Here is a 16,302-nt window from a genome sequence, read left to right on the forward strand (position 1 = left end):
AAAGATATTCCTTTAAAATCTAGCAAGTTTTCAGAAACACTGAGTTTGCATGTGAGAGACTCCAAACGCGTTCTTAATTTTCTTGATGCATCAGGTTAGTGTTGTGAGAAAGGACACCTGCCTTGTAAACTCCTATGGGCCTGATTTGAACACAATAGGCAAAGGTTTTGCTCAAGCTGAATCTGCAATTGGGCGACTGCTACCATCATAACTCCATCTGATCATCCACAACATGATGCCAATATCAAAACATGATCAATACTAAAGCAGCAACCCAGTCATTACTTGAAACTGAAAAATGTCCTGTTCATCTTCAAAAGAAGTTGGTTTTCAAAATGGTTTGAATTCAGTCTCGCTCTTCTTGGGCTGAAGACTAGTCCTGCAATGCTAAATAGCCTTTCACAGGCCGCTGAGGCGGGTAGAGGTGTGTTCAGCGTCACAGACAGCTTGCACACAGCTGCGAAGGATTTCCCTAATGCTAACGCTAATGCTAACGCTAACGCTGCGCTCTCTCGGCTCCCGTCAATCCTATGGTGTGGTGGCTAGCTATAGCTAACGTTAGCCAACTAGTGCTGCACAACTGTCAACACTTCCTCAGCTCACTAACTCGCTAGCGATCCACTGGTGTTGGTCTTCGTCACCACCGTCGTTTGTTTCGGGAGTAGCATGTGCTTCCATTTCTGCTTCCATCATGAAATCAGTCATCGTAGAGTGGAATTATACTCAGGTAGTCGCCCGCTAGCTTATAGCATGTAGCATCCTGGCATCACTGGGAATCAAAACGCCGCGGCTTTGAGAGCACTTGTTTGCAATTGTGCATTAATGTGATTAACCAATGATTTAACTTGCTGCTAGGACCACTGATTCACCAAACCTGCTTGCTTGCAGTCTGTGTTCCACCGCAGTCCCCGACGCTGCTCTCATGATTCATTTTGTTTCTAAAGATAGATTTGATTTTGTAGCGAGTAACGAAGGTTTCAGGGGAAATGTATCGGAGTAAAAGTATCAGTTTTCTTTGCAAAATGTAGTGAAGTAAAAGTAAAAGTCAACAGAAATATAAGTAGTAAAGTAAAGTACAGATACCCCAAAAAATGACTTAAGTACAGTAACAAAGTATTTCTACTTCGTTACTATACACCACTGGTTTTAATGAATACCTCGCAATGTTTTATTCAGCCGATATGGTGGAATAGAGGGAGCTGAATGGGTTGCTGTTTCTTAAAGCCTGCTACTAACTAACTACCTAACTATACTAACAACATCTCCATCTTTTTGGTGGAGTAGCATCTTCACTTCTGAGATCAGTGGGTGTGACATTGTGGGGCTTTTGGTTTTGTGCTCACAATTACTACTTCTGTGGAATCTTCACATCTTGCAGACCTCACAAAAAACGGCATGCGAGAAAAACTCTTGTTTCCTTAAAGAATTTAAGGGGGTGAGTAAATGAGAGAACGGTCATTTTGTGGGCGAAGCATTCCTTTAAGGTCACCGAGTACTCACCCTGTAGAAGAAGTGGGAGCGGCCCACGGTTCCGATCTTGCCGATGTGGTTCATGAAACACAGGTTTCCCTCGGTGGAGCCGTACACCTCGCACATTTTAATGTTTCCAAAGCGACTCTGGAACTCCCGCCACACGTCCTGCCGCAGCCCGTTCCCGACTCCCATCCGCACCTTGTGAACTTGATCCGCTGCCGTCTGACGGGGAGAGAGGGAAGAGATGACATGAGCAAGTAGATCTGACGGTTGACAACTTATCATTTCTCCATGACATTAGGCAACGAGCTGTTAAACTGTAGCCCTCGAGAAAAATAATCTAGTGTGTGTGTAACAAGCAAAGCAATGATGGGAACACACAAACAAAATGACTTAACAACACACTAACTGAATGACAATCAGCATGGGGCCTTTGGGGCCCCTGAGGGTCTGGAGCAGAGGGGCAGTTGCCTGACTTTTCTTGGTTGGTAATCCAGCCCTGCGTGTATTGACCACCAGAGGCGGCCAACACACCTTAAGCAACTACTCTGTCAGATAACAGAAGAAGAATAACTGGCGTATCTATTAACAGCGTGGCCAGACATAGGGCCTTTTCTAATTTCCCAATTTTCTGCCTCCTTGTCTTCTCGCTCCTCCGGCTTGTGATCCGGAAATCAATCTCAGTGCTGCATCTTGAAGTACATCCCAGTTCCTAAAATTCATCTGGAGGAGCGAGGAGGCTTTTGTAGGAGCTATAAGCGAAGATACAACTGTGTAGCCTTTACGGAAGTCTTTTGGGCATCCGTAAACAAACAAAAGAGGCCTGACCTTAATGACATCACTTCTGTTATTATGTTGAATGTATGCATCCAATTCACCTGCTATAATCCTGACATGATGTTTACAAGGGCAAACAGCTGCTGTCGTCAAATTATTATATCAGTGGCAACATTCTCTTGCCTTCAGCACTAATTTGCTGTATTTCATGTTGTCATAAATAGATAGACAAGATATATATAATATAAATATGACTCAATTATATACACAATAAGTCACTTTCTATGTACAGCACTTTTCACACAAACATTTGTAGGGCTTCACACAATGAAACAAAAGCTTTATTATATATTCATTACAGCCCTTATATATATGTGTGTGTGTGTGTGTGTGTGTGTGTGTGTGTGTGTGTGTGTGTGTGTGTGTGTGTGTGTGTGTGTAAATGTATAGCATCTGAACATTCTTTTCATGAATGAAATTAATAGTAAATATATTAGTTGAAATGAACACTGCTATGCTCATCTGATAGAGATCATTAATTAATAAATTATAACAAAACAAATGACATCTGCATCACGTGATATTTAATTGACGTATCTTTAAATTGGCGGCTCCGAGGCTCCACCCTCGCATCTCCCGTAGGCGGGGACTAAGACGTGAGAAGAGGCAAGGAAAGGAATCGAGGATGTACAAACTGGGAAATATGCACTGAGAATGGTTTCATCGCATTACTTATTGAATAATTCGATTTCATTAGAATTAAAGAATAACGACTACATTGGCATGTGAAATGCAAAAAGTATACCATAAACACTTCTGCACACCTGATCATGAAAAACAAAATTGGAAAAATAACAGAAAATGCGTGCATGGTATCTGCCATGATTGCTCAATGGTCACTGCATAAGACAGCATGCCGGCGGTAAATGGTACTTACGCTTGCGTGTCCACATTTTTAATTTGCCAATCAGCAGCGAGGACAGTCATTGCCAGCCTTCCACCCACGCAGCCGAATAACAGAGAGAGAGTGGACAAAGGGGACTTTGAGTCCAGCCTCAAGTGGCAATGAGATCGGCCCTCACACTGTGTGTGCGTGCATGTCTGAGCGTCCACCAATGGGAGGATGCAAACAGCACAAAACAAAGGCCCCGCTTGTCTTCCTGCTACAGTTGTGCACAATTTTACTTATCGGATTCACAAGTGGCAGTGACTGTAAAGGAGTGTAAAGCATTGACGCTTTGTTCCCCGTTGCTCTACTCTAACTCACTTGCTCCGTCATTCTGTTTTCTAGCCCGGTGTCAAATGTGAATAACATGGTGGAAGGTCCTGTTGAGATGATAACAGCAGTAAGTACAGAATAAACAGTTTAGGAAAGACGAAAACTTTGAGGTACTTTGAAGATCAATGGTTTAGGTGTCAGTCCATCAGAAAGAAGACAAAGCACTTTCTAAACTTGACTTCAAATTCATATTCAACAATCACACAGAAAGGAGGGAATTACTATCAAGATACGTTGCCAGAATGGGGGCACACTACTAAAGGTACTTTATTTGTTTCATAGCAAACCAGAAAGTTTTCCACAGAGTATATTTTCATTTCGGTGGTTAACAGAAATGTTATCCAAACTGAACCAGAAATTAAGCGTTTTGGTGCCGTCAGTGTGCCCGAGCAGAGACATGCCTGATATTATTTTTGCAAGAGGTTATTAACACTTTCAAGTTGAATGCCAAACAGCACATTACCTTGGGCCGGTTGCAGAGGTATCTACAGAGTTCACCGATATACTGGAAAACAGTAACGTTGTGTTTTCTACAGTCATTCCAGAACTGGGAGGCTGAGAACTTCTTCTTTAAGACGCAGGTCGCACCTGTGGTAGAACAGATACCAATGACATTCAATTCTCATATTCTCCTATTTTAAATACCAGCTTTATCCACTCCAAGTGTTCATCAATGCAAATAAGAAGCTTGAATCATATTTATAGATTGGTATTTATTTCCCATATACAATGTACGATGTAAAATATGTTTGAATTATTTTGCTGACAGAGCGTAACAAGAGGTGCTGTAGAGCGTTGTGTTACTATGCAGGTCCATGTACTGTTTAAATCTCTTGTTCTTTTGCGAAGATGCACTCACAACACAATGCTAAAGGTGAAAGACATGCAAGCGTCTTCTGACATGTTTAAAAGGTAAAAGTGTATATACTGTATGTTTTTTGGTGTCTGTGTTTGGAGCAGACTGACAGCACAGAGAGGACAGGAGGGCAGACGTGTGAATTTATCAAAAAATAAATAGAAAATGAGCAGTTAAAAAACAACTTAATTCATGTTCGTGTAATGAGCTCTCTTGTCCTGCACATGCAAACTTGTAAAAAGGGATTAGAAACCTGGTTACCTGTATGCAAATGTAAATCAACTTATGTCACACACAATTGTACCCAGCAGAAATTAAATTTATCTCTGCATTTAACCAATCCATCAGGATGGTACGGTGGGGTTCGGTGGCTTGCTCAAGGGGCAACTCTGCAGTGAGGCAAAGTGGCCACACTCCATGCTCGATTCATACGGGGACTGGAACTGGTGACCCTCTAGCTCCTGAAGTTCTCGGATGACACCACCCTCATTGGACTCATCTCTGGTGGGGATGAGTCCGCCTACAGGTGGGAGAGTGACCATCTGGTGACCTGGTGCGGACTTAACAACTTAGAACTCAACGCTCTAAAGACAGTGGAGATTGTTGTGGATTTCCCAAGAATGCATTCCCACCTGTCCCTATCTTCCGCTTCCTGGGCTCCACCATAACCCAGGACCTCAAGTGGGGGCTTAACATCAGCTCCATCACCAAGAAGGCTCAGCAGAGGATGTACTTCCTGAGGCAACTGAAGAAGTTCAACCTGCCAAAGACAATAATGGTGCACTTCTACACTGCCATCATCGAGTCCATCCTCTGCTCCTCCATCACCATCAGCGTATCATTCGCTCTGCTGAGAGGGGGATTGGCTGCAATCTGGTGGGGCTCTCTGGCAGAGGGGTGGACATACAGTTAAGAAACCAGTTTACTGGAAAAAGCTGGTTAACTGATTGTCGTCATATATGATTAGAGAGACCTGGATATGATCTGTGGCTGTCTGATGGAAACTGGGACTTGGGACTTATCTATAATGGAAAGATCAAAGTTTAATGACACTGCAAAATGTTGACACACTCTATATTTACTTTTCGACATTGTAGACATGATCCATGCATGTCTAATTTGCTGATTTATTTGCAAAATCACAACATATAATATAGGAGACAACAAGCAAAGAATGTCTTTACTTATTGTTGTAGATCAGAGTATAATATGTCTGTCATGTTTTGTGATCACGTTTGATTGGTATTATTATCGGATCAGGAGATGAGGGCATGACATTTCATCACAAACGGACCATAAATACAGACGTTTGTTCAGTTCTTTACTCAAGGAACACTTTTGTTGTTTACATCAGTAAATGTGCTGGCAGTTTCATAGCGACAGGTAATTGGAAATGTCACAGCAGCCATGACAGACATGAGTCACCTTATTTGAGGGTGTATAAAATGTCATGGTTCTTGATAAAGATTGTCGTGACTTTACAACTTGTGGTGCAATTCAGCCACTGTCTAGCCTATTTGCAGTGGGGAGGATACCTTAAACAGAACAAATAATGATTGGCTTATGTATTTTGAAACTTAGGTACAAAGTATCCAGTGTGACATTCTCTTTGGCTTACTAAGCTAATCTATTACAAATAACACGCACAGTGTCTGCCAATGTTACCTTGTGGTTCACAGACAGCTTGATGTTATTTAGCTGACTTTCAGTCCTACCAGCTCATCTCAGTCTTAAGAGGGCAGTCTTCCTCTCCAACATTACAATATAACATTGTTGACTGTGTTTTGTGTTCTATTAACAAAGTAAAAGTGAAGGCTAGCCAGCTAACTTTTTAACACAGTCTTGTATTTGGAGGCAGAAATTGCAAGCTAATTTGTTAGCTAGCTTGTTCTACAACTTTTATTTTGTATACTACATAACTCTTTCGACAATTCCCAGTTTTAAAAGTCTTAGCCATTGGTACCAAACAGCCACCTCTTAAAGGACAGCCTTGGGTTATTCCATGATATATATACATAAACTGAGAGGGCGAATGTTTGGGGTTTAGTATCGTCTTGGCTGGTGTTAGTCTTGCAATACCAGACAATCGGGGACCAAATCGCAAATATCTGGGGATTACTAAATGCAAAGTTGTTGCTAGAACAGCGGGAAGAACAGCCGCTAACAAACCTACACCCCTTACATGTCCTAGATTCAGAAAGGCTAATCGTTTATCTACATGAGCGGGGACATACAGGGTGTACATTCAGGAGCCAATTACTGGTGGGAGAGCTCCGAGATTAATTCTATTTTTTAAACTTTGAACAGCCGCTACAGTGCGTGAACTGTCTGTGTGTGTTTGTTAGCTCGTTAGCAGAGCAGCTGCCGCTGCAACTGTTCTGTGCAAGTGGTTCTGCTACAACAGTGTTTACAAGCACACAACTTCTGCATGTCACTGGGTCCACCACAAGACGTTGTATTGGTTCTATCAAGTTTTTAAAAAACTCTATAATCACTTCCACACAGTTTTAGCAATGAAACCAGGTACACTGTCTTCAGACTCTAGCTTAGCGAAGCTTTTCAGAGGCTGACTTGTGAGTCCAGGCAGGTGTACGTCTGGCCTGACAATGCCAGCCCAATGTGTCTACATACTATTCAACATAAATCTGCCAGGACACCGGCCTCACCAAGGTTTGTTAGCACAACCTGTCGGGATGTTTATCTCTACCAGTGAAGGACGTTGAGCTTTGAACTTTTGTAGCAGTTGGATCCAATGCAGAAGCCAAAGATTCATCAATAGGATAGCTGATAAGAATTTGCTGCTTTTCCAAAAGCAAGGCTCACACAGTGGACCATTCTATGAAGAGGGCAAACACAGCAACCATGACCAAAAACAAAAGTATTCTCCATAATAGTCTTCAGTGTCCACTTCTTGCTCTAAATCCTCTCATTAAGCCACTAGTTATGGAACAGTGGGTCCTCAAATGGTTCACTGTTGTTTGTCAGTTACACTGTGGTCTATCTCCTGTCCCTATTATGTAACGAAGACCACCAAAATGTTGCCTAATGCTTTCTGGTAGTGTGCCGGATTTCCTGGTGCTGGGCCGTTTTAGATTTGAAAGTAGATAATTATTTGTCTGTGGCTGTATATGCATGTATACAGCCATAAGGAACCCAATATTTTATATTATTAAAAATAACCCTACTTTACTAATATGATCCTTTATTTTCACTGTGACTCAGCAAAGTGTCAGCTCAATAATGCACATGGCCACACTACTTTCAAAAAGCGCCTCTAGGAAAAGGCTATTTGTTTTGTTTTCATATCATCATCACAATCTTTCAGACTAATTGTTTGACACCAGTAGGCCGATTCAATATACACCGAGGGTGCTGTAATTTATCTATTCAATGCTCGAGTCCTGCTGAGACGAAGTCAAGTGATATGTTTAAATAATAAAATAATGAATTATAGAAAGTTTTGTCTTTCAGCTTTTTGGGTGTCATTTTTAGTAATAAGGGTCCAAAATGATGTAACATTGTATAGTTTTAAGGCAAAAACCTTCAAACCCTGATGCACAGCACCAACGGCCTCGAAGATTTAGCTGCCACAATAATACCACTACTGTCACTACTGAGATACATTCATACCATGTACACAGCTTGTACATCTTACCATGTACAAGCTGTGTACATGGTAAGATCTGAAAAAGAAGTCCTTCTGCTTCTTTAATTTACTGGTTGGCCGATTAACGCAGATTTTGAGGTGAAAACTTCCACCAGCAGATCAAGTGCTCAATTTTGGTTGTAGTTATAGGTCCTATTTAAAGGAACTGTAGCGCATGCTCTAAAGCAGGGGTCTTCAACGTTTTTCAGGCCAAGGACCCCCAAACTGATAGAGAGATGGAGCAGGGACCCCCAACTTTATATGTTGTATAAAATTGTGTTTTATATTAAATGGGCCTAGTACCGTGTATAAACATACCTCTTTATTGTGCATTCAATACTAAGCTATTCAAATAATACACAGGTTCATATATTCATGTTTTCATTTTAAACAGGTACAGTGAGTAGGGAGGCCGTGCCACTGCCTTTTATAAACACACCGTGTCAGCTGATACCAATGCCAATATCAACATTGTCTGTCAATTGCATGATAATCATGCACACAAGCTATTCAAATTGATGTCACACAGTGTCATTTTAAACATAAATGTGGAAACGAAAAATGAGTGATGGCCTATTAGTGCCACTGCCATGCATAAAGATACCTGTTATCCTTCATACAATACTGAACTATTAAAACAATGGACAGATTCATGTTTAGAGAAAAAAAAAATATATATATATATATTTTTTTATTTTCTAATCAACCAAAGATTTCGCGGACCCCCTGCAGTACCTCCGTGGACCCCCTGTTGAAGACCTCTGGTCTAAAGTGAATGATGCCAATGCATTAAGGGCTTGTCCAACTCAGCTTCTGCAAGTTAAAAGTAAGCCCTATGAAGTCAGTTTTGTTTTCTAGATTCTTTTTAATTATTTAGATCCAAGTTCTTTGTTTTCTCTTAAACTTTTGAATTCTGTGAGGAGCTGAGCCTTGCTGGCGGTGAAACACCGCCACAGAGAGCAGAGGAGAGCAGCAGCATGCCCGTAGATGAAACCAAAACATAGTAGCATAGTTTTTTTGTTCATTCCGCTTGGGTGCTCTGAAAAAACGCTCATAAAACCCTGATTTTCATAATATGCATCCACATTTTTGCAAATTTACGGATATTACGCTTTTTTGCAGCTGATTTCACTTTAATCATCATCAAACCAATCAAAGTGTCATCTCTCATTCAATTTAAAAGCCAGGAAACTAAGTGCCTGACGCTCAAACTTTTCCATTGTGAACCCGCTAATGCAGGTTCTTCTTACTATATGAATAATGTGCCCATTAAATAGCTGGAAAATATTGATGACTGACTTTAGACTACCGGTAGTTTTTTGTTGGTCAATGGCACAATATCTCTCGCTGCTCAATGCGCCTGACCACGCTTATTGTAAGACCAACACATCATGTGACAAGCTACTATAAGAGAAACACTTACAAAATACTGTACAGTGAATCTGAAAGAATTAGCGGTGTAGACATTCTGAGGCCTACCCAGCTCTATGGTTCCTCCGATACCGATCAAGGAAGCTGCGCTGTGGTAGAGCGGCAGAGGGATGTACACCACGTCATCTTCAGTAGCTCCAAACGCCCAAAAGCCTGCTGCTGCCTTCAAGCTCTGGAGGTGAGTGATCACTGCAGCCTTAGGGAGCCCTTGTGGAAAGGAAAATACATAATTATGCATTACAATGTAATGATTACATGATATTGCAAAATAATCATTTCAACTGCATTGCCGCCCTGCTGAATCCAGCGTTAGCATGGGGAGGGAGTACATAGCCATGTGATACCTGCATGACAACGCAACAAAATGTCATGCAATGCTGCATTCAATTGTTTCTGACTTCATTAATGTTCAGATAAGTGAGACATCGATCAAAAACCGTGACGCAAATATCCAACCCAAACCCAAAATGTAACTAACAGTTTTTTTTCTAAGGGTCGTGATAAGTTTAGTTTTTTTTTTGTAAACTGAAATGTCACAGAAGGATAGCCCCAATAACTGAATGCTATTTCAATATAACATGTCCTCAGACACAAAATGGTGGAAATGACAAAATTATAGCGCGCAAAGGCCTCATTTAAATGACTGTGAATAGCTCTACAAAACATGTCTTGTAAATCTTGTACATAATGTACATAACTTCACAGGCTTAAATAACACTAACATAAACAGTACTGGCATAACCGAGCAGGAAAGCTATGAAATAGCTATAAAAATGAAGCACCATTGCTACTCAGAGCTAGTTCAGTTATTGGCAGTGTTCACATGTCAATAAACCATAACCGTATATAAGAAGTGGACGTAGTCAATATGATGTCATAAAGCCTCAAGTTTGGTGATTTTTCGATTTAGTTTTTTTGGCAACCAATGAACTGAAGTGACCATATTTGGGAATGCAGAGAAGTGACGCAGAGACGACGTATACGTCTCTGGTAGTGGCAGAGACCTGTCAATCACAGTAAGCCCGCCCTAAATAATACTCTGCTTTATGGTCTGTTTGACTCTAAATGGACCATCATTTACCAAATGAACATCATGTTGTATTGAAGAAGACTTGAAACTAGAGCTTGAGACATAAACTCATGTTTACAATGTTTACTGAGGTAATAAATCAAGAGAGAAGCAGTCATTTTCTCATAGACTTCTATACAACCAGAGGAGACACCCCCTGCTGGTCAGTAAAGAGAATGCAGGTTTTAAGACACTTCCGCATTGGCTTCACTTTTCAGAACCGGAGGTTGTCGCCTGAAATAAAAGTATAAAGAGAGTATAGCCCATGTTTTGCCTTTAGCCATCTTGTGGTAACAGCACAAAGACGGAACCAGTCAAGTCCCACATAGCTGAAGGGTGGCTCTGTGCTCAAACGGTCGGAGGGTAGGTCTATAATCTGTTGTTCAGCAGCACTCCAACACAGTTAGTTACATACAGAATATTTGTGGAGCACTATGATATCAAATGTCACTCCTCACTGGTCACTGGTGAGCTGTAGAAACAACACACACTCACCAGTTGTTCCAGAGGTGAAGATGTAGAGGGTGGGGGATTTGAGGGAGGTGGTGGCACGTAACACCGCTGGTACAGGCTGGTCGGAGGCAGCATCCATCTTATCCAACAGAGTGTGCACCTGCGGGTGCTCGCTCTGGCTCTTCATGGCCCACACCTGAATGTTGTCCTCCAGCAGGCTGCTGAGGATGCCGTCCAGACATTCCACTAAACCTGGGAGATCGAGACGGCAAAGCCATATTTCATAACAAGGATACTTTGAATATGGTTTGAATTTTTATTGAACTCTAAGAGACCCACATTGACCCATTTTTGTCTTGGGGGGGGGGGGGGCATGGAATTGCATTTAAGAAATTTAAGAAATTTAACTAAAGGCTTACGGCCATGTCAACAAAGAGAGGAAAAAAGAGATTACAACACACACACATCATTCTCTGCTCAGGTAGACATTATTCCACATTTACATAGAGGTTGTTTGCTGTTATATTCATGATCTGATTGTCATATATAACAATACAAATAATCAATCCCTTGTTTGTCCCGCAGTGGGGAAATTTATTCTCCTGGATTCGGATTGGAATTTTATCTTTTGTTCACAGGAGTGAGATCAGGGCTAATGCAGGCATTTCTGTTAAAGTGTTGACGATGAACTAGTGGATGAAAGTAACAAAGTACATTTATTCAGGTCAAATACACAAGTGCATTTGTAAGGGAGTTTTATGCTACTTTAATTATATGACAAGCTGCCTCTGATCACTGATTGCTGCATGTACATGTACAGCTCCCATGAATATCGCTACATTTTTGTCGTTGTTTGTTTTGTTCATTTGTGTTTATCACTAATGGCATTTAACAGAACACATTCATCAACATCTGGAAAGTAGGCGTGGGGTTTAAGTGCAGCAGACTTTGAGACGATCACCGCTCCACGGCCAACCAACAAACCAGACCTGCTGGACCAAACGCCACCAAACTGCCCCAGAGACGAGAGAGAGGAGCGCCGTGATGGAAGCTAAGCTAACCCAGCCAGGACCTGAGGCTACTCCACTACCCAGCATGCTCCTGGAAAATAAGATGGATGAAAGCAGCAGGAGGTCGGTGACTGTGGAGCCTGCATCTTCACAGAGACCTGGATGCATCGTGGTCCAGGATCAAGCTGCACTTGACGGGCGGACATCAGGATGCTGGTGGACCAGAGGAGGAGGACTCTGTGTCTACATCTTGATGCTTGGTGCTCAAACAGTCAGAGTTGATGGACGATGTTTTCCACATGTTGAGTTTTTAATGTGAAGATGTCGGCCATATTGTCTGACCAGAGGATTGTTTTTGTTGATGCTGTTTTCATCCTTATGATGAAAAATTAAAAGAATACACGACAGGAATGTACTACTGGTTTTGTTTTTTTTGTCATGTGTCTGTTGTGTTATAAATGGGCTACAACTGAATTTCATTGTGCATCCTTGTCCTTGCATAATGACAATAAATGAGCCTTTAGCCCATGAATTAAAAAGAAAGTATTCAAAAATAATTATTTAATTTAAAATCAATTATTAGCTATTTCCTTAAAATGTCAGAAAAATGTCAATCAGTTTCTCAGTCCAAGGGGACATCTCGAAATGTGTTGCTCTGTCAGACAGTGAGAGTAAGCTCCTCCGCTTGGAGACACTTTGACATCTTTGATCAATTTGTTATAAATATAAATCAGTTACAAACGAGCTCCGCCCTGACCTGCTACTACTGCTTGCATGTTAATACATCAATAATAATAATTTACGTACTTTTACTTTTGATGTTACTGCATTTTTAAAATTAGTTATAATTTGTTTTGTTTTTTGTTTTTTATTGAAAGACAAGAGACAATACATTATACATAACAACAAGAGGATGACAAGAACAGTGGGATAAAAGCCAGCTAACATCATATAGTCAGTCATTTTAGTGCACCTATATGCTGAAATTCACGGTAAACGCATTTAAACGGCACAGATCGGGAGCGAGCGAAGGACTTTGAAAGTTAGCTGAAAGATTAACATGAGACAACATCCGGTTTCTTCAGACGAACATCCGGTTTTCAGAATAAGATGCCAACAAAGTATGAATTATATTCACATTAAGTATGAAACATGCTACCTGCATCTCATGAACCAAATGTTATTGCCCTTTTGTTCATATAGCAGTACTTTTAAAATAAAAGTACGCAATACACTACTTTATAATTCATTGTTGAACTTTGCCATAACAATGCGATTAATCGCGATTAATCGCAAAAAATCCATGTGATTAATCGCGATTAAATATTTGAATCGTTGCCCAGCACTAATTAATATATATATATATATATATATATATATATAACTAACTAATATATATATATATATATATATATATATATATATATATTAGGGCTGCAACAACAAATCGATAATAATCGATTATTAAAATAGTTTATCAAGTTTATAGATTATCAAATTTCATTATCGATTCGTTGTGTCGCGCGATTATTATGCCACTCAATAAGTCGCGGAGATGTTTGAGAAAAAAAAAGGAAAAAAAGAGCGGAGCACAGCAGTTGTTGTGTGAAGTGGAGCTTCTAATGACGACCAAGACGGAACACTTTACGGAACACTTTACTTCCTGAAAACTGCAGTTTAACAACTGTTGCAGTGAACACACCGCGCTCTTGCACCCGACATATATATGTTAGGTTTTCACTTATCGTTATCATTGTTGTCGTGAATAAGCAAGTATCATGTGTTACGTGATATCTGGGGGGTGACCCCTCACGATTTTTTAATCCGATAATAAAAAAATTGAAAAATTAATAATTATTAATTTTTTTTATTTTTTATTATTCGAATAAGTATCAGTGTGGTTTGGGCATTTCAAGAATGCCATCAGTAATGTACCGAGCTGGATCAAACACAACTTACCTCAGGGGATGAAGGGGAACATCTGAGGTGTGACCCCTCTCCAGGGCTGACTTCTCAGGAAAATATGATCAAAAGGACTTGGTCGAAGAAACTAATTCGTTATTTATTTATTTGCATTTAAATCAAAGTATAGTCTCTTGGTCCAAAATGCAGAGGAAAATCGTTAACTGAAAAATATAAGAAAAAATCACCTAAGTATTCAAAAACCCCTTCAGAGCAGTTTACAGACAAAGGATCTGTAAAAAGCTGACTCAGCCAGCAGACGGGCTGGCTGTTTAGCCTAAGGAGGGAAAAGTTAATGATTCACCCAGCGCAGGACTGGACAGAGTGAACCTTCTCTCCTGACTAGACTTCAAAAAACCTTCTAAGTTTTCTTAAAAACCTCCGACTCTCAAAGTCCGGAGATTCTGTAAAAAGTTAAAGTTTCACCCCGTGCAGGCAGGAGGCCGCACGGGGTTCGAGACTCCTTCAACTCCTTCTCCAAAGCTGCTTCCAAGGTTCTGCTCCAAGTGTGTCTGCTGTTTCAAAACTGCTGGTATTTATACTAATATGGGCTTCAGATGTCTGACTTCAAACGGATTCCTACCCTTCACATCACTTGATTGATGACACAAAAACCCTTACTTCAGCGTAATCCTTGAAAGCCAGGTCTGCCTTCGTGGTCCATATGAGCTCCTCAGCATTTTTAGCGACGCCACTGTCAAGGCTAAGTTATTTATGCTTGCCCCCGAGGCTACTCTTACTGATCTGACCGCCTCATAGGTTCTTCCTGAAACCGCTGACTCCGTCTTTTTCACTTTGTCTGGGAATTTCCCTTCTGTCTTCTCTAGACTAGGTGGCGTCTCAGTCCTCCTTCTTTGTGTGATCTTGCTGCATCAGCTCTTGGACTTCCCTTGAACTGAGGAGCCCGCCTGAGAGGGTGGGGGTGTGTGTGTGTGTGTGTGTGTGTATGTGTGTGCGCCCACCCGTACACATCAGTGCAACAGGGGTTTTGCACAACACAAACCTGTCTGTCTACCCGGTGCAATATTATAAGAGCCTCAGAGTCATATGCCTGATTTAAACAACGGCTTTGCTGGTAGAGACATCACTACTTCGCAAAATCTCCACCGTGTTCAACACCCTCTCTTGCGAATCGTGACTTGTCTCTACCTCCGTTCTTGTATCACACAAAAGGTAGCTACCAGGATTAATTGAGGCTAAAACCTTTGACAATGTCTATCTCAGTGAACGGAAGATCAACCATTTTCTTTGCGATCTGGGCCAATTCGCCACATCGCCTAACACCCTCTCTCGAATGGCACCAGATACACGAAAAATAGAACATCTCATACTCTCACAGTAGAGGTCCATCATAACTTCTGTATCGTCAAAAATGCACAAAAGCAGGTATTCCCAGAAAAACAATGGGAATCTGAATCATATTGAAACACAACACATGAAATTATATCATTGAAATAAAGACAGGAAAAGGAAAATGAATCCTATCTGAAAACATAGTTTAAAAGAAGAAAAAGCAACGCTAAAAAGTAAAACACTCCCCATCCCCAAAAACAAAATCCACCTCTCAAAGATATCATAAAAGTACAGGATACAAAACGTTGAACATATCAGAAAATACAAAATACCCCCACAACCTCTTTGTTTTTGTATTTTTTCTTTTCTTCTCTCTCCTAGAGCAGAAAAGTCAATGTCCAGAGTCACATGCGAGCCACGCCAGCAGACGTCACTGTCGATAGTTCAGCATCTCCCGTCCGAGACGCCACCTGTCTCAGCCCGCTTTCTGTCCCAGAGGACATATTCCTCTACACCCTGGTCGTTAGAGTCGATGCAGGCCCCCGGGCCCACGGAAAGTCCAGTTTCAGTATTTGGATACTGATAAGGACCCAGGTCAGCGTAGGCCGGTTCTCCCCCGATGGGCTGATGGTCCATCAGGTCCGTTGCATCACGTAAGGGCCCGTACACGTTTCGGGGATCGATTTCTTCGTCCACAGAGTGGACAGAGGTCAGGGTCATGTTGACGTTGGGAGACAGAGAGGGAGAGATAGCAGTGGGTGATTCTGGCGAGTCCGACAGTGGTACAACCCGCCGGTCCAACTGGACCTGCCCCGAGCTTGGAGATTCGGTGTGGTTAACCTGGAGACCTCAGGGATGAGAGGTTAAACCCAATATATCCAGGGGATGAGGATAAAAGTATTCAACAAAAATAGCAGTAAAGTATCAAAGAAAGAGAAAACCTTAAATGACTACCTGTTTCAACCTGTCCTTTCTAGACTGAGGCGTGCTATCTCGCAGCCGATTAAGTTTTATACAATCGTGAAGGATATTGTTAGCTGCTGTTGCCCTCGC

At 41.3% G+C, this 16,302-nt stretch overlaps 1 protein-coding gene across 1 annotated transcript in view; it reads right to left on the reverse strand.

Annotated features, from left to right (window-relative positions):
* slc27a6 (solute carrier family 27 member 6) overlaps positions 1-16,302 on the reverse strand; it is a gene marked incomplete at its 5' end in the record, with an annotated part of 37,929 nt that overhangs the window by 7,342 nt on the left and 14,285 nt on the right. Inside the window, 4 exons of the mRNA XM_079288857.1 lie at positions 1,501-1,695; positions 3,993-4,117; positions 9,511-9,669; positions 11,027-11,236. Of these exons, the coding sequence (XP_079144983.1) occupies positions 1,501-1,695; positions 3,993-4,117; positions 9,511-9,669; positions 11,027-11,236 (689 nt within the window). The remainder of the gene's footprint in view (positions 1-1,500; positions 1,696-3,992; positions 4,118-9,510; positions 9,670-11,026; positions 11,237-16,302) is intronic.

The sequence above is a fragment of the Melanostigma gelatinosum genome (genome assembly GCF_949748355.1).
Source record: "Melanostigma gelatinosum genome assembly, chromosome: 18".
NCBI classification, from domain to species: Eukaryota; Metazoa; Chordata; class Actinopteri; order Perciformes; family Zoarcidae; genus Melanostigma; species Melanostigma gelatinosum.